At 48.5% G+C, this 18,066-nt stretch overlaps 1 protein-coding gene across 1 annotated transcript; it reads right to left on the bottom strand.

The window, feature by feature from the left end:
- Nucleotides 1-2,230: 2,230 nt before the first annotated feature.
- SLCO4A1 (solute carrier organic anion transporter family member 4A1) lies at nt 2,231-17,716 on the bottom strand. The gene is made up of 11 exons (XM_059480842.1): nt 16,803-17,716; nt 14,718-14,808; nt 13,730-13,851; nt 13,262-13,373; nt 8,914-9,068; nt 8,055-8,250; nt 7,338-7,503; nt 6,573-6,745; nt 6,109-6,173; nt 5,478-5,626; nt 2,231-4,691 (listed from the first exon to the last, which is right to left on the bottom strand). Exons 1-11 carry the CDS (start codon nt 17,644-17,646, stop codon nt 4,542-4,544), a joined length of 2,223 nt encoding a protein of 740 aa, XP_059336825.1. The 5' UTR covers nt 17,647-17,716; the 3' UTR covers nt 2,231-4,541.
- Nucleotides 17,717-18,066: the final 350 nt, after the last annotated feature.

Here is an 18,066-nt window from a genome sequence, read left to right as displayed (position 1 = left end):
TAGATACATATAGATTTTACTTTTGGACCTTATTTGGATGTCACGAAAGGTATTGTGGTTTTGCTGCTGCAAAGCTGGAACACAGCACACGGACTGGATTTCTGTCCGATACAAAAAGCACCCGCTGCCAGCAACACAGGGATGTGCTGGCCATGGCACCGAGCTCCATTGCCATCTAGTGGCACCTTCCCAGCCCACCTGGCCCTGCACAAACCCTGAGGGGCTGACCCTCGGAAAAAGAGGGGGTTCATCCTTTTGCTGAAATCACATCATGCCAATCACCTTCTATTTGCTTAGTGTTTATTTTCCTTTCGTGTGCTGTATGCATGCAAAGTGAATTGTCGGTGTTTGCTCCTATTCCTGCCTCAGAGAGCTGCAGGGATGGGGCAGGGCAGCCAAAGGATGCAGGAGCTGGGACAGGGAGGAATGAGCCACTCCTGCACATCCAGGCGTAGGAGAGACTGAGGGTAGGAGGCTCTGCACAACCATCTGTGTGTCACTCACAGCTTTTCTTTACTGGCATTTTCAAACCTCCAGGAAGCTTCCAAACAAACTCCTCATCAGAGAGAAACGGCTCATTGACTGCCTGGGATGCTGCCACGATAAATGCCACGCAGTTCCTGCTGCCTGCCCTGCCCCGGGCTCTCCTTTGTGTCACTTCCCCGCGGCTCTGCTCAGCACCGACCCCGTTTGTTTGCAGTCCCCAAGGGCGTGAATGGCCCTGAGCCAACCACAGGTGACACTCAGCTGCTGATCTTCACTCACCAGAGCAGGGCAGACACCCCATGGCCTCAACTGGGCTGGTCTATGGAGAAAGAAGGGAAATGATTCTTCTTCCCTCTTGGGTTTTGTGTTGCTGAAATGGCTCCTGAGGCATTAAAAAGTCTTTTTTTTCCCAGCCCCAGGGCCGAAGAAGAAGCCGAGATTCCTCAGCTCTGCTTTTCAAGGTTGCTTATTTTTTATCTATTACATTCTTTCTCTGACCTGCTGAGATCTGTCCAGCAGGTCAGTTCATGGCACACTGACTGCTCTTGGGGTGGTGTTGGCTTTTTATAATAAGAACTATATGTATTTTATTTACAATAATTTTCCAATACCTATCACCTATGTTAGACAGTCTGTCTCTACTCTAAACCAATCCAGAAGTGTCACCATCACAGCAGAAGATGGAGGACAAGAAGAAGAAGGACAGGGCACACAGATCCCTCCATCTTGCCTCTTGAAGTCCCATTCTAAATCCCCAGAATTCTACTGTTTCACCCTGTGACAAATTCACTATCATTCTACTCACACTCTTGTGGCTTGTAACTCCTCACACAAAGTGGGTAATTGTTTCCATGGGGTAAAATCCAAGGCACAGGTGGTTTTGACTCTGTGCAAAGGTCTCTGAGCCCCTCACCAGGGTCTCAAGTCATCCAGGGCAGCCAGAGGAATGTCCTGGGTTCCAACACTTCCCCAGCAGCCACAAACCTCTTTTTGCCTCCAAAAGCAGCAATCCTCTGTGTCAGGAGGAGAGGGTAATCCAGCAGGAGACACCAACTCACAGGGCCTCGAGGCCACCTGTAGCCCCATGTTTCTTTTCACAGAGAAAAGCAAGGCACAAATCTTCCCAAGAATATTTCTGGGTTTCACATTCTCTGAACCTCAGAGAAAGGAAAAACAATTCTTATCATTTGCTGTGCCCGTGTTTGTGCCAAAGTAGAATGCAGTTGGAGATTGTTTACCCAAAGTGATGGTGTTTTGTTTCCTTGGCCTGTCAGGGGCAGGTGTATATGTAAGTTGGGACTGTCAAGGGACAGTCATGAGATTCTGTGCAGTTGTGTGCAGAGTTGAGTGCTTGGCAGATTCAGTTTAGAGGTAATGTAATATAGTATAGAAGAATATAGTATAATAAGGTAATTAATCAGCCTTCTGATAAGATGGAGTCAGATACATCATTCTCTCTCCCATTGTCAGGGGTTCCCTGTGAATTCCACAGTCACCTGGTGCCTGAAGCTCCCGTAGCCATGAGGGGCCTTATTAATGCTACAAATTAAGCATAAACCTGAGTTCCAACCTTCCTCCTCGGAGATGCCACATTGGCCTTGCAGCAAATGGCACCATGGATACACCCCTGCCAAGAACTGCAGCTGGGAAAGGAGGACAAGTGATGAAAAACACACACACAAGTACCTGTGAAAGAGTGATTATATTTCTATGCCTTTATAGCAATATAATACTTCATATCAGATTCGAAAACATACTTCCAAATATTTTAAATTACCTGTACACCTAAACAGCCTGGTTATGGAATAGGAATGCCATGTTACTGCTTACTAAAATCCTTGAATTGCCAGTCCCACAGCAACATAATAAATGCCCAGAATCCCAGGAGCTTTTGTTTAGCTCTGGAAACAACACACTCAGATAAAGCTCATTTTATAAACACTAAAATTGCATTGCAATATCCATGTATATGTATATATATATATGTATATGTATATACACCCATACATACATATATATATATATATATATGAGAAGAAAAAACTTCTAACTTTCATAAATACATCATACATAAAATAAGCTCCCAAAATACATTCATGCATTTGCCCATCTAAGATCCCTGCTTGTACCCAAGGTGTCTAAGCTGGGAAGGGCAAGGCCTGGAGACAGGCTCGTGCTTGCAGGTGGCTCCAAACCCAGGTGAAGGTGTTGGGGCAGGGCTGGGGTTAAATCCTGCATCAGTGGGTCTAATCCTGCCTCCCTAGAAAAACAGGGCTCTCCTGCATGCCCCATCAGAGCTGCACCAGCTGCCCTTCCACAAGCACCAAAAGCCACCATCCATCTCGCCCTTATCACTTTTAGTTTTTCCAGGAGTTACTAGAGATAGAATCATTGAATGGTTTGGGTTAAAGATCATTTTGTTTCAATCCCCTGCTGTGGGCAGAGGCATCTTCAGCTTGATGGTGAAGTTTTGCTCAAAACCCCAGCCAAGCTGGCACTGAGCAATTCCAGGGATGGGGCAGGGGGTGCACAGTGTGTCCCAGCACTCCTCAGGGGCTGGGAAACAAGGGTTTGGAAGCAGAGAGCTCACCCTGTGGCTCTGCTGGAAGGGGATCTGTGAATGGAAGAAGCTGTTTTCCTCCACTGACCTGACTATCAACTCCACTCCCAGCAGCACCATCCCTGCCTGCAACAGGAACACTCTGAGGGTCAGTCATCTGCTAATGAAGGAAGCAAATGCCCATCCTGTGTCCATCTGTGGAAGCACAAATACACAGAATATAAAAAAAACATCTACAGAGCAAATCTGAGTGGGAGCTGGCAGGAAGGAAGGGCAGTTGTGCAGCTCAGGGCTGCAGGCGCTGCCCTGTGACCACGGTGACACCAGGCAGGATTCCAGGGGCTCCCTGTGCCCCCCTGGGGATGCACCTGCACCCTGTGGCTGGCTGCACACCAAGCACCAGCCTGGCCTGATCTCCACTCAGAGGGCAGCCAGACTCATGTGCCCCAATTCCTCTTCTGCCCCTCAGAAAGGTCCTGATCCATATTGCAAGAGCACATTCAAAGGTCGTTTTGGGAACGCTGCCCTCTCTCCCTGCAAGAGTTACAAGCCAGCATCCCCCTTCCACAAGGCAGACCCACCCCTCAGGCTACTGGTCTAGAGACAAACTAAATTCACTCCAACCTTTCTGTTTACCCAAACCCACTGTCTTTACAGAACAACCCAAGATAAACATTGCATAGATCTGTATCTCACGCCTTCCCACGCCCAGCAAACAGCAAGAAGTTCAAGTTTTGCACAGTACATTACAAAAGGCATCACTTTTAAACAACACAAATAAAAAAACTGAAGTGTCACCACGGTGTAAACCCTGCAATGAGTGAGGCAGTGAGTGTACAGTGCTTGGCAGCTCTGGGAATGGCTGCCTGTAGTGTATTGATGGATTTGCTAATCAAATCTCCTCTCCCAGTAATAGGAACTCGCATAATGAGAGGAGCTGCTCCTGAACAGAGTGATTCTGTGTGCCGTGGGAAGGAGGAGGACACTGCCAGGGCTGTCTGCTTTGCATGCAACAGTTCAAGGGCCAGTGACCCCTTTGTAGTGCAGACTGCAGAACAGCAGTGCTCCTCCCCAGCTTGGAAGTCCCAACAGGAGCTTTGCTACAGTTGGCTTTACAATTGAGATATTCAATACAGTTGGCCCAGATCCTCTGGTGGTTTAAACCCCACATGCTCCATTGGAGTTACCAGTGATTACTTCCACAAGTGGAGAACGTGGTCCTGGCTTGTCACAGACACAGAATAAAGCTACAGTAGCCCTTTCTTTAAATAAAATTAAATAACTGCATGTGGCACCAGCGCACAACTTTAAATGTGCTTCTGCTGTTAAGAAAATAGCAAAGCACACCAGTGGTCACTTAAATTATTTATCTTCAACTAAAAAAAAGAATAAAAATTTAAAATATTACTGCTGATTTAAAAACCCCTTGGGAAACTGCATAATGTCTTCTCGTGGTATTTCTCAGTTTGAAAAAGTCTCTTGCATGTGGACAGTGCTATATATCCTCTTCAGCTGGCAGTGAAGGCTTGTGCTCCTGGAGGTCTCTGCTGCCATTTTCAGATGCATCCAAGCTGCCTGGAGGTGACTCGGAAGGTGGAGGTTTGTAGAGTAAACAGGCCACTATAAAGAAGGTTGTCCCGAGCACCTGCAGCCATGGAGACACCTCATTACTCTCTGCTCTCCCCCAAAACCACCCCACATCTGCAATGAGCTTTGCTGAGCAAGCTTTAGGGAGGAGGAGATGTTGGCCAGCCTGGGAAGCAGAGCAGCACTGAGAGCCAGAGGGGGTAAAAATCTGAATTTAGCCAGCCCCATAGCAATGGGAATTTGGAAAAGTTCAGTGCCACACAGACACCTGGAGCACAGTGCTGCATGAGCCAACACTGCCTCAGCCTTTTGCTGGAAGGCTTTTGAAAACCCCTTTATTACAGCAGCTGCTAAACACTACTATCTAGGGCAAGTGCTTGTTTGGGAGCAGTTAAAATGATGGTTTTCTGCTAATAAATAAAGCCCACAGCTCTAAGCTCTCTTATTTTCTAACAGTGACTGGGGAATGGTTATTTACAGCCTGCCCACAATGCCATCCCTCACTCTCACTAATACACTGCACTTGGATATTTTACTCCATTTCTAGCAAAAATCACTTTGTTTGCTGTTGGAAGGAGGTATTTCATATGGTGAAATAGAAGCTGTAATCCTAGAAAATAATGGGAATTTAACAGAATGATGGTGTCTGGAGCACCATTACCTGATGAGAAGCTACCAGGGCTTTTGCCTTCCCTGAGAAACTTCTTGTGTGAAAATTTAATTTTGTCTGGGGCTGGGCCAGATCAGGGCAACTCAATTTTGTAAAAATCTTTCCCAGAGCAAAACATTATGTCCTAGAAACCTGTCTGCTTTACCAGGGAGTGGAGATAAGCAGCAGCATCACCTTGTAGACCAGTCCAGCGACGAGGGTGTAGCGGCTCATGGCTGAGTTCTGGTACACGTAGCAGGAGCCCTGCTCCCCACACTGGTCCTGCCACAGCAGGCAGGATTTATCAATCATGGAGCCAAAGGCAATGGGGCCAGGGATGCCTCCTGTGGGCAGAGAGAGAGGGCACCTTCAGTTTGGGCAGCACTTTGCAGAAAAGCACCAAGCTCTGATGATACCATGATTAAGAGAACTCATCCTGCAGCATCCAGAGCTACCAGGTATCAAAAATATGCTGGATTTCAAGATCTGAGAGTCCAGCAGGTCTTTTGGCCATCCTGACCTACATTGCACAAGAGCCAAAAGACACTCACAGGAGCTTCAACACCTCTGCTCCTTTTCCTTAAAATTAGAGCACATTGGCAGGACATTGAACCTGTCACCTGTGATGTGTTACAGAACCCTCCACTGAGTTTGTAAATCACATGCAAAGGGAATTAGGTTGTCCTGAAAGGCAGCAAAAGAAAGAAAGCATCCTCATTTTCAGCAGTGTGTGTCCTACTCCCTTCTTTTCCAACCCAGTGTGTTTTATTCCTGGGTGACAGAACCACCAGACCTTTTTGGTGTTCAAATTCCCTCTGCTCCATACCTAAGGTTCGTACCACAATCCACTGGATCCCGAGTGCAAAGGACCTTTGTCTGTCAGAGACACACCTGGGGAGAAAAAGGGGTTTGTTTAAAAATGCTGCCAGGCTGCATCACCTCCCTGCTTCACAACTCCAGGTCCTTGGAGTTGTGCTCACCTGGGACCTGCAGCTCACCTGGGACCTCCATCCCTCTGGAGATTTAGGGTCACCCCAGTGCAGAGTCCCTCCACCCCTGCTGTCAATGTATCCCATGTGTGTATCCCATGTCAGAGGACAAAGCTCCCAATGCTGAAATTTACTTTCCCAGCTAGACTGGGACAGGAATTAGTCCTGATGTCTCCAGGTTGCCATCACCTCAGTGGTTCCCATCACACCTTTCCCATGCTTGATCCAGCAGGAAAAAGCAGAGAGGAGGATATTGAGGCTTCCTGCAATGCTGGCAGAGGACAAGGCCATCCCCGCTTACCTCAGAGTGGCAGTCAGGGCAGGAATGCTGCTCAGGAAGGTGAAGAGGATGACCACAAATATGAAGCACAGGAGCAAGGGCTTTTTGGCACAGGAGGAGGTGCATTTCCCTGCCTCTGCTTTGCCAGAGCCAGGCAGGAGGGCATTGTCAACACAGCTGCATTCCTGGTAGACCTGGGAAAGAAAGGCTGGTGGGGGCTCTGCTGAGGAGAGTGGGGTGACAGTCAAAGCTTTAAAAATAAGAAATTCAGGGAGGGCAGAAAGCAGCTGGTTAGACTCCCAGAAGGAAGTAGAAATCAAGCCGCATTTTTGACACGCCTCTGTTTCCAAACAGGAATATCAAGCAAGGGAAATTAACTCTGCCAGGCAGCTGAGTATCACCTCTACCCTCCCTAAGCCTTCACCTGACTCCATGGGCAACATGCTGGAAGGATGAGGAGCTGCATCATGTTCATCCAAGACCCTAAAGGAGCACTAGGACAGAAATCAGGGGCTTACCAAGCTCCCCGCCTGCCTGGGTGATTTTCCACGGATTTCAGCAGAGTTTGACCCAGAATGAGGCAAAGATGATTGGACACAATGAGAGAAGCAAAGCAGGGTGACCTCAGAGTACCTCCTGCCTTTATCTCACATGGTACCTGAGAGCATCCACCCTGCCCTGCCTGATTTTGCACTGATTTGCAGCAAATCTCAAACCCATATGAGCCAGCCAAATCACTCAGAGATGTGCCACCACCCTGTTCATGCACAGTGCTCCCAGACCTACCTTCTTGCCATTCCTGAGGTTTACAGACACACTTTTGCAGCCAGCGTGGCAGGGGGAGTAGTACATGATGCCATCAGTGCCACAGACAGGGCTGTAGGTGCCCTGCAGGCAGCCACACTGGGCATTGCAGGCTGCTGTCAGGTTGAGGTGCCCACCTGGCAAAGCACTGAGGGAAACACAGGAGCAGTCAGTGAGCAGCTCTTCACAGGAGGAAATGAAGAGAGGAAGGGACAGTGGGAGTTGTGATGGATCCCCAGGTTTGGAAAGGCTTTCATCCCACCAAATTTTAACCATGCCCTGGAACTGTCTCTCCCACAGCCACCCAGGGAGTTTAAGTGACCAGCTCTTAGGGTGAGACTTCCATTCAGACAGGAGATTCCCACTTTTGGTCCAGTTTACCCCACTGGAGAGAGATGGGGGCTGCTGCAAAGGCAGCTGAAGGGTGGAATATCTCCCACTCTGGTGCTGCTGATCTTCCCTCCCTTACTAACTAGGGAGCCTCTTCCATAAACTCCATCTCACTGCAAAACTCAGGACATCTATTTTCTGTCTCACACAAAAAATCTATTTTCTGTCTCACACTCTGGTGTGAGACACCAACTTTCAACACCAACACACCCACACATAACTGCCACCAGCACTGTGTGTTTGAATTACCCTGTTCTGAGCAGATCCCCTCAGGACAGACAGACAGACAGACAGGGTGGTTGTTGTTACCTTCCATCATACATCTGGGTTACTCCTGCCATGGGCATGTTAGGGCAGTGGATAAAAAAAATGAAGATGGCCAGCAGACTTGACACTGTGCAAAGCAAACACAGCTTGATGATTCCTGAGCAGCGCAGTTTGAGTTTATTCACGAGGAATCCTCCCAGGAATGTGCCTCCCCCTCCGGCTGGCACCACCAGATAACCTGGAAAGGAAGAGGAAAAAAACCCCACAAGTGAGTTTGGAAATGTCAGCAAGGAGTTTTCAGGTTTGAAGACATTAATTGCAGTGTATTTTGCATATAAATGACTCCTTGCTTTCTGTGTGGCTTCTTGGTGGGAGTTCAGTGGATGCTGCTGTAGTGGGTGGTCCTGTGTAACAGCTCAGGTAATTTGGCATGAACCTGTTAAGGCAGCTTTTCCTCCCCAGAGATCTTACAACTGGCTCTTTGAGGAGTGCTGATGCTTGTTGGACACCATTCCTGGGTCTATGTTACGGCACTTGGGTGAGGATCTCCCAGTTTTTGGATGCTATCCCCCCCAGCTCTGACATCCTCTGACATCAGAGGAAATGTTTAGCCAGTGTTTCCTGGTGATGCACTAGGAGGAATTACAATTATTTTGCCTTCCTCTAGAGGGTAACAGATGGCTACAGAAGTGACACATTTCTTCCTGATGTCAGTAGATGCAGCTCTGGAAATGCACTGGGTGTAGGTGTGCTGATAGGAAATGATCCCATCCAACAGCTGAAGGGGATAACCAGTCCATAATTAAACTGCAAAGCATCTGTCTCCATTCTAAATGAGCTAAAAGTGCTCTTCTATTTGTTGGAAAAATGGGAAAACATTGCAAAAACATGTTTTCCTTACCAAAAAAGGTGGCAGCTTCAGAGGCACTTAAACTGAACTGAGACTCCAGGAATTTGGGCCCAAAGGTGGACATCCCAGCAATCAGGGTTGCTTCAGTTGCTCCTGCTAAGCAGAGGAAGATGAAGGTGGGGTTCTTCAGAAGTAGCAGCACTGACCTGGGAAGGACAAATATATTGGAATTGAATCACAGATTTCAGGCACATTTTAATTTCAGATCTTCCAAGTCAGAAGGATCACACACAGCATCCCATCATCCTGCAACTCTGAAAGGAAAAACACCAAAAGGAAGATAATTGGGGTTGAAGGAGGTTTTCCAGTCAATGACACAGAGTACATGTGTGTAACTCACACTAAGGGCATCCACAACTTCTACATGGATGATTTCGGCAGGAATTTCCCAACATTTGGGGTCAGGCTGAGTACTTTGTCTGTTTCAATGGGGCAATACTGAGCGGACATTACTCCTCACCAAATCTCCATCATTTCAAGGTTTTATTAGTGCCTGTTGGCAGATATCTTGGGACTCCTGACTCAACCAAGAGCAACATCCTCACATACACACGTTACTTGTTCACCCACGCTCTCAGAACAATAACAACCTCTGATAACCAGAGATGTTTTGTAACTCAGGGGAAATACCAAGCAAGCCTTTCTATATGGAGGAAACACCTCCAAGACACCTGAAAACCAGAAAGCAATCCTTCTGCCACAATCTAAGCCCAGTTTTACTTGAAGCTTAACGTATAAATTGAGTAACTCCATTTTACTTTGACCCACTGGGATTTAGGAGAGAGCCACAGATATGCCTGAGAAATTGCCATGTGTCATTTATATGCAGATCCAGCAACAATTCCATCCCTGAGATGCAGAAAGGCCCTCAGGCACAGGGAATGGTCTCAATTATCTCTCACTATCTCGGATATTGGACTAAGAGGACTGACATTGATTCTCAGGGGATGTTTTGTAACCAGTTTCAAATTCTGCCCCATGACTTCCCCCTAGCCAAGCCCAGGCCAGTGCCATGGGTTATCCCATTTGTGGGATGGGCACAAATCCTGCAAGAGCCACGCCATGGGATGCTCACAGAGCAGAAAGGCACAGTCACCACCTCCTGCTCTGGAGACGTGCTGAGGCTCACAGTCAGATTTATGCAACTTCACTCACATGGAGAATTTCATTACATCAAAAGAACAAAGAAGCTGAAAGACAGAAATGCCACACATTCCTACACTTTGATTACAGGGGGCTTTACACTGCCTAACTCTTGGGATTAGTTTAATGTACTATTTTATTTTCCAGATTTTTTTGACTGTGCTTTATTTAGAAGCATAAATTTTAATACTTTAGTGAGAAAATGCTTGTAGATCTTGTGGCTGAGGCAGAAAACAGACAGTGCTTTCACCTTTTTACAGAGAAGAGTAAAAGAGAGTGCTCCCTGCACTAGTGTGACTTTGTACCCTCTGCCCAAAAGTTACAGGCTGGACTTGCAAGTAGGAAAATGCAAAGGCATTCTTTTCAGCACTAAGAATAAGGATTTACTTAATCTGTCTGAAGGCAGAAGATGTAGTTGTGAGGAGCTATGGCACATAAAACCTTACCAAAGACAGCACAAACCTTTTTATTACATCAGCAGGACTTTAAACACACCCAGAAATCACCTAATTCCTAAATAGCCTCAGCAGTGCTCAGCTCTTGCAGCCAAAGGGATTTCAGGAGGCCCAGCACTGCAGAGAAGAATCCCACCACCTAAAAAAGCTGAGCTTCCAAGGTTTTACTGATATGGGCACACACAGGAACTCTTTCTCACGTAATAGTTCTCTGAGCAGGGTGGGACCACCTGCATGATCAGAACCTGCTCCTCAGAGCATGGCATGCTCAGAACACCCCAGATAAATGGATATTATCCAATTTTACAGCATGTGAATGGGGGCTTTTCCAGCAAAAAGTGACACCCGCTGTCACCAGCACCAAGGGAACAGAGGGCACCACACGCATCCCACAGGAACATGAACCAACCTCCCTTTGTTCCATTTCATGGCTTTTCTAACTCCCACCCTGCACCTAATCCAGGAGTGATCAGTGAAATATTGACCACAGCTCCTTGTGCTGAAGATCAGGGCTTGCCATGCCAGGCAGTGATCCTCACAAACTCCACCCTGCTGCTTGCAGGGTCAAAATCTCCTGTTGGTACAGCTCTGCATGCCCTCCCCTTGAGTCCCTCTGCTCTGACAGCAATCATATGGAAGCAGAGAAAGAAAAATGCTGTTTTATCAGGCCTTTTCAACACAAGAGTTAATACAGAAGTGTCTCCAGGGCAGAGGATTAGGCTGTATGGGCTGCATTCCTGTAAGCTCTCAGGCAGCACTGTGAATGCAGCAACTCATGAACCTCACTTAGAAAGGACCTGATGGCATGGAACAGTATTTTATTTCATCAGTATTTCTGCTTATCTTTGTGAGACTGTTACTGCCTGTACTGTGAGAAAATGTGTGGCACACAGTCCCTGACCAAGACAAAAGGAACAGGGAGTGTTCTTTGGCATTACCCTCCAGCCTGGTCCACGTGTCCCCAGGAGCTGCCTGCACAGATGGGATCTCCTCCTTAATGCAAGTTTCCAGAGCAGAAAGCCTTGAAGGCACTTCCCTTTCATTAATCAAAACCAGGGACCACAAAAGTCTGTTGGGTTCCTGCTTTGCAAGTACACTGAGGTCTGGACTGGTCTGAATTCCCTGATACAAATTCCCACCTTTGCGATTTATTATTCAGAAACAAGGAGTGAAAGATGCTCCTGGAGGAGGATTGTCTCTGTTCCTGCTGTTAGACAGCAGAAACAGTGGGAGCTTTGCTCCAGACAAGAAAGAAAAGCATCAAGCACTGAATATCATCCCTCTCTGCTGCCCTGTTTGTGTTGGTTTTAGCCACAGACTTATCGTTATTTAAATGCAGGTTTTGAATTCAATTTCCGTGAGCAGAACAAGCCGTGACCTCGGAAAATGGCACCCAGTCAAGAATGCCATTTAATAACAGCACTGGAGTCTGCTCAGTGTAATATTCTTCATACAACTGCCTTAACCCCTGGTAAACTTCCTACAAAGTCTCCAAGCAGTTCAGATGGGTGTGAGTTGTTGTGTTGACACAACACAGCTCGACTGGTGCTGAAAATTCCTGTTCTGAGCACCTGTTCTGCCTCCATCCTCCTCTGCCAGCACAACAAAGAGCACAGCTAATGCTCAGAAGTGATTGCTGGCAGCAGCCTGGGGTTTAGCAACATCTTTGCAGGGAGCAGCCATCACACATGGATAAAATCTCCTCCCTAAAAACGGTCCTGGGAGAAATAAAAAAAAAAAGGAATATCTCAATGGTGACAGATCCCCTTATTGACTGCAAACTCCAAATGGAATCAATATTCAGGTATCTCTGCAACATCCAGAGTCTCCATGCCAGCTAACCCCCTGCAATAAATAAAGCAGCACCTCTCCCCCTGCCCTCCATTTCAATACAACTCAGCACAACGAAAAAAAAAAATCATAAAATATTTCAAAAATCCATAACAAAAATATGTTGTTAAAAGATCACATTTTATTTTGGCTCCTGTTTTGTTCCCATCACAGAGCCGAGCAGCAGCTCAAGATTAAGCAAGTTGCTGTGTCACTGCCTTGCTGGAGAGATAAGAAGTAGTAATATATAAAAGGTGGCTGGAAGATGTGAAGGCAAAAAAAAAAAAAAAGGAAACCAAGAATAAAAGAGAAAAGGAACTGAAAGTTACAGTGTGGTATATTTTGTTCCCTGGCTTTGGAAGGGAGCTGTGAGAATCACAGGGCCTGTTTCATCTCGTTTCTCATTAAAAATGACAAAACAGGGATCTAACCCAAGTAAAAATAGAGGAAAGGAATAAAGCCCCAAAGGGCTGGGGAGGAGGAGCTGCTGGAAACACGCAACTGGGCCAGGTGAGGCAGAAATAATGCTGCTGGGGAGAGGGAGGGAGCTGGCAATGCCTAGGCATCTCCCTTCACCTAAAGCTGGGCATCAAGCCACTCTCAGTGAAACTCAGTGTGTGGCACAGCACTGCAGGTGGACATGAGCTTCTGAAAACCCAGATGGGACCAGCCACTGTTCCCCTGCTCCCCCATGGGACCCCCAGCACCAGCTCTAGCTCAGCCTCTTTGCCAAGAGCTCCCAGATCTTGATAGGACCAGGCACTTGGACACCTCCTCTGCAAGAAAGTGTCATTGCCTGAAGAAGGGCAACACCTTGGAGCTGGCAGGGTTGAAGGAAGCTCAGCTTGGGCTCATCACTCTCCCTGCCCTTTGCAGGGCTCCCTAAGCTCTGTGTGGGGTGCTTTTCTCACCGAGGCAGGTCTTTCACTGTTTTCCCAAAGTCTGGATCCAATGCTTTCTTGTGGCTGCCATCCTTCAGCTGATGAGCCTCAGACACCCTCATGACGATGTAGCGCTGGGACCCTACATGAAAAATGAGAGGCAAAGGGACGAGGAGTGTGTCAGACACAGGGCATGGATGCCACTGAAATCATGGATTTACAGGGAGAAAACACAACATGACATCCTCCCTCCACCAACAGCTGCAAGGGACAAGCAGTAACAGAGGCAGATGGGGTGAAATCCATTTAGGAATTCCAACTTAAATGCAGGAAGCTGTTCCTTTGCTCCCAGGTCCCCAGCTAGACACGTGCAGGAGGATGGATGGAAGCCCCAGGGCAAGAGGAGCACTGTGCAGTGCCAGCCCCAAACCCAGAGCCCAGGAAGGAGCACTGTGCAGTGCCAGCCCCAAATCCCAAGCCCAGGAGGATTCCCCGTACCTGGGAGGCGCTGGGGGTAGCCCAGGATGGGGATGGAGATGAGCAGAGAGGCAGCTCCAGCCCCCAGGAAGCCGATCCACCAGGCCCCCACCCACAGCGTGTTCTCTGGGGCCATGTCAGTCCTGCAGGAAGAGAAGCCAAAGGGACAAAGGGACAGAGGAGATGGTTGGGGACAGAGCAGGGCAGCCCTGTGGGTCTTGCCCTGAGGCTGGCAGGGGCTAAAGGGTCATGGGGGTGACAGCAAAGGACACTGAGTGATCTGATGGGGATGCCATGTCCTCCATCCCTCCTGCCTCAGCACAGCACAACACGAGCCCAGGAAATCACACCATTCTCATAATTCACCTCACTGCTTTTCAGCTGTGCTTTGAGGGTTGCAAAGATCCTTACTCCACCCCAAAAACATCCTTTGCAAAAAAACTGGTGGAAATAACTAATTTCTTCCCCTGGAAACCCATTCCCCCTTTTTAATCCATTCATCTGCCTTAGTAAATGGTGTTCCTGCCTAAGGCAGAGGGGTTGGAACTAGATGATCATTAATGTCCCTTCCAACCCAAAGCATTCTGTGATTCTGTGATCTACCAAAGAGCCTGGAAGGAAAGAAGAATAAATCACAAATATTACAAAGCAAGGAGGGACTAAGCATTCTGGTGGGATGGCTGGGAGGGCGAGCAGCACTGCTGGGAGCACCACCTCATCAGGGAACTCATTCAAAAAATCCACCTGCTGCTCACAGCCTCATTAGCACAGGCAGTGCAGCGTGAGGAAGGATTTAAGCTGATAGGTTTGTCAGCAATTTCCCCTCAGCAGCAGCACTAATGCAAACCACCCTTCCAGCCTCCCTGCCTGCAGACACACCACCCACCCCAGGCACGCTTCCACCCAGCCACCAGCTCATTGCTCCAGATCATTGGTATTATTTTTTTCTACCCCAAAGGAAACACAGAGCAGAAAGGGAAAGGAACAAGATTTTTTTTTAACGACTTACTCTCTGCCAATTTCAGTATAAATATTTAGAAACATTCCTCCTACCAGATAACCCGCTGCAGGCCCAAGGATTGCAGCAGTGTAGAAAACAGCTGAAAGGGAAAACAAGTTGTGTTAGACAACGTCAGCCAGGGATCCCCAGTGTGATTCCCTCCTGGATGCAGGATGCTCGGCCTCTGGCTGCCTCACACCCTTCCCACTAAACCACCAAAACACAAACCCAGATCCTTCCAACAAGTTTTCCTCTCACACTTCTGTTCCAGGGAAGCTTTTGCATCCAATCTGGGAAGTTTTATAGTATGGGGCAGGTAAAACTGGTTCAGAATTAAACCATATTTAGCAGGGATGCTGCTGATCCCACTGCCACATCCTGACTGGCACAGCAATGAGCAGCAGGATTCTCTCCCCACTGACAACACAAAATGTGTACACTAAACACAGCGCCACTGGCACTTATTTCAGTTTGCTGTTTAAACCATGACACATGGAAAGATCAACTTGCTGATGATCTCCTTGTGATCTTCCCACACTACACAGCCTTCTGATACAGCATGGGCAGACTGACACATTTTGAAATTGCTAAAAGATCACCCTTTGGGCACTTCCACCAACAGGACTGTGAGTGTTTGGCAGCTGCTGAGTGACCAGTGATGCAGAGGAGTGAGCTGAGCCTCTTCTCTTGGCTGTGTTTGCACCAGCAGTAGCTGAGCAGCCCAGTGACCATCCCTGCTGTGCTGAGGCCTGAAGGGATGATGATCTAAAGATTTACATCAGATATAAATGATGGTGATAAAACACTGGCACAGGCTGTCCAAACAGGTGGTGGATATTCCATCCCTTGACAAGGTCAGACTGGATGTGTCTCTGAGCTGAGTTGAAGGTGTCCCTTCTCATTGGACTAGATGACCTTCAAAGGTCCTTTTGCCCAAACCATGCTGTGATTCTGTGCCCCTTTGCACGGATATGGGGTATGGCCTCATGGCTGTCTGCCAGTGATGCTAATGCCACATGGCTGGCCCCATGCCAGGAGCAGGAGGCACTGCCCACCTACAGGGCACAAGCTGTGGGAGGAAAAATACCCAACGGAGCTCACAGTTTTCCTCCTGGTAAATTATCAAAACAGAGCCACATCCCTCTGAGTTCCACCTTGCCCCTCAACTGGAAGAAAAGATTAAGCAGTGTTGGGAGAGGTGCTCCCAGAGTGGACTGGGAGATGATTCTTGGGGTCTCCAGCTGGTCAGAGTGACTCCAAGTTGGAAAGTCTCTTTTCCCAGCCCAGCAGTTGAAGAAGGAGTCAGAACTCTTCATTTCTGGGTCTCAAGGTTGTTTATTGTATCTTATCTATAAAATTCTTTCTCCTGACCTGCTGAGGTCCACTCAGCAAGACAGTCAGAGGCACTCTGCCTGCCCTCGGGGCGGTGTTATCTTTTTATACTAAAAACTACGTGTACAATATTTGCAATTACTTTCCAATACCTATCACCTATGTTAGACAGTGAGCTTGGTAATTGTTTTTTCCAAGGGCTAAATCAAAGGCACAGGGGTCTTGGGCTCTGTGCCAAGGTCTCCGAGCCCCCTGCCAGGGTCACAAGCCCTCCAGAGAAGCCAGAGGAATTTCCTGAGTTCCCACAATGATGAAGGACCATGACGTCTCCCTCCCTCCCTCCCACCACCCTGCTGCTAAAGGGCTGGAGCTGCCCTTCTGTCACAGACATCTTTTAATGGAAAATCCTTTCCTTAGGATTTTTCCTCCTGAGAAGCTGAGAGGCCCCAGGAACAAAATGTAAACATTGATTATCTGCTGCTGTGGAATGCAACAGGTGCATCTGTGATTGTAATGGCAAATCACAGCCCAGCTGGCTCAGACAGAGAGTCTGAACCACAAGCCTTTGTTATCATTCATTCTTTTTCTATTCTTACCTAGCCTCCTGATTAAATCCTTTTTTCTATTCTTTTAGTATAGTTTTAATGTAATATATATCATAAAATAACAAATCAAGCCTTCTGAAACATGGAGTCAGATCCTCGTCCCTTCCCTCATCCTAAGCCCCCTTTGAACGTGGTCACACCCTTCAGCCCCACTCACCAATGTACACAGGGGAGTAGTTGGTCTTGACGTTCTCATCCAAGTAGGTGACGCCGAGCGTGTAGAGCGGCGTGGCTCCCATGCCGTGCAGGAACTGCCCCAGCATGAAGACAAACCTGTAGCCAGAGAGGCTGGAGGCGGCCTGGGAGCAGGGCAGGCTCTGGTTCGCCCCGCAGACGCCCACATGGGCCGCCGAGCGCGCCTCGTAGGGGCCCGTGGTGAAGTGTGGCAGCGCGAAGAGCAGGGAGCCCAGCCCCATGAGCAGCACGCCCCAGGCCAGCCAGCGGGGCTTGTGGCCGTTGCCCCCGAAGTAGCTGACGAAGGTGAGGCAGACGCAGGCCGCGATGTCGTAGGAGCTGGCGATCAGCCCGCTCTGGTAGCTGCGCAGGTCGAAGCGGCGCTCGATGGAGGTGATGACGGTGTTGATGAAGCCGTTCACGGTCATGCCCTGCAGGAAGGAGGCCACGCAGAGGAAGAACAAGACCCCTTTGGATGTGTTGCAGGGCTGCAGGCAGTCGGGGGTGAAGGCCCCCCAGCCGCAGGCCAGTTCCTCCCCTTGGGCAGACACGTATTTGATCCCTTCCTCGAGCGGCGTCTGGTCCTGCGCCGGGCTGGGTGTGCAGAGCGGCTCAGCAGAGGAGTCTGAGGGGCTGGGGGCCCCTGAGGGGCTGGGGGCCCCCGAGGAGCCCACGCCATTGCTCAGGGGGGTGCTGCAGCCATCGCCCTCCCTCGCTGTGCCCAATGGCCGGCCGGCCTCACCGCCATGAGGGGATGGGCGGGAGAAGTCGAGGGGGTGAGCGAAACAAAAGCCATTTTCTCTGGTGGAGTTCTGGGGCATTGCCATGAACAGGAATGCAGAGTCTGGTGGCACACTGAGGTGGGCTGGTGGCCAGGGTGGCTCTGTGGGGCAGCAAGGAGATGCAATGTCCAGGAGATGCAATTTTCAGCACTTACTTCAGTAGGGAGACGGTGAAGGTATGGGCCAAGACCATTCTGATCTGTGCAAAGAGAATTTTTACATGCCTTTATACAAAACAATGCTCAAACCCCTCAAATATTCTTTTTTTTTTTTTTCTTTTTTCTAAGACGTATAAGCATTTCACTATGCAGTTTACCTGGTCACATGCCTTCCACCATGGGATGTGCTGGTACCTCAGGTGTCAGGGCATCACTAACATTACAGAAAAGAACAAAACATTCAAGAGCCTTTAAAGAAAAGCACCTCTAAGGCAGTGTCCCCACCAACTGAAGCCCCCTATCCCTC

This window comes from Ammospiza nelsoni, chromosome 12, assembly GCF_027579445.1.
Source record: "Ammospiza nelsoni isolate bAmmNel1 chromosome 12, bAmmNel1.pri, whole genome shotgun sequence".
NCBI classification, from domain to species: domain Eukaryota; kingdom Metazoa; phylum Chordata; class Aves; order Passeriformes; family Passerellidae; genus Ammospiza; species Ammospiza nelsoni.
The sequence above is the reverse complement of the archived record's forward strand: the minus strand, read 5'-3'. Positions and strand labels throughout refer to the sequence as shown.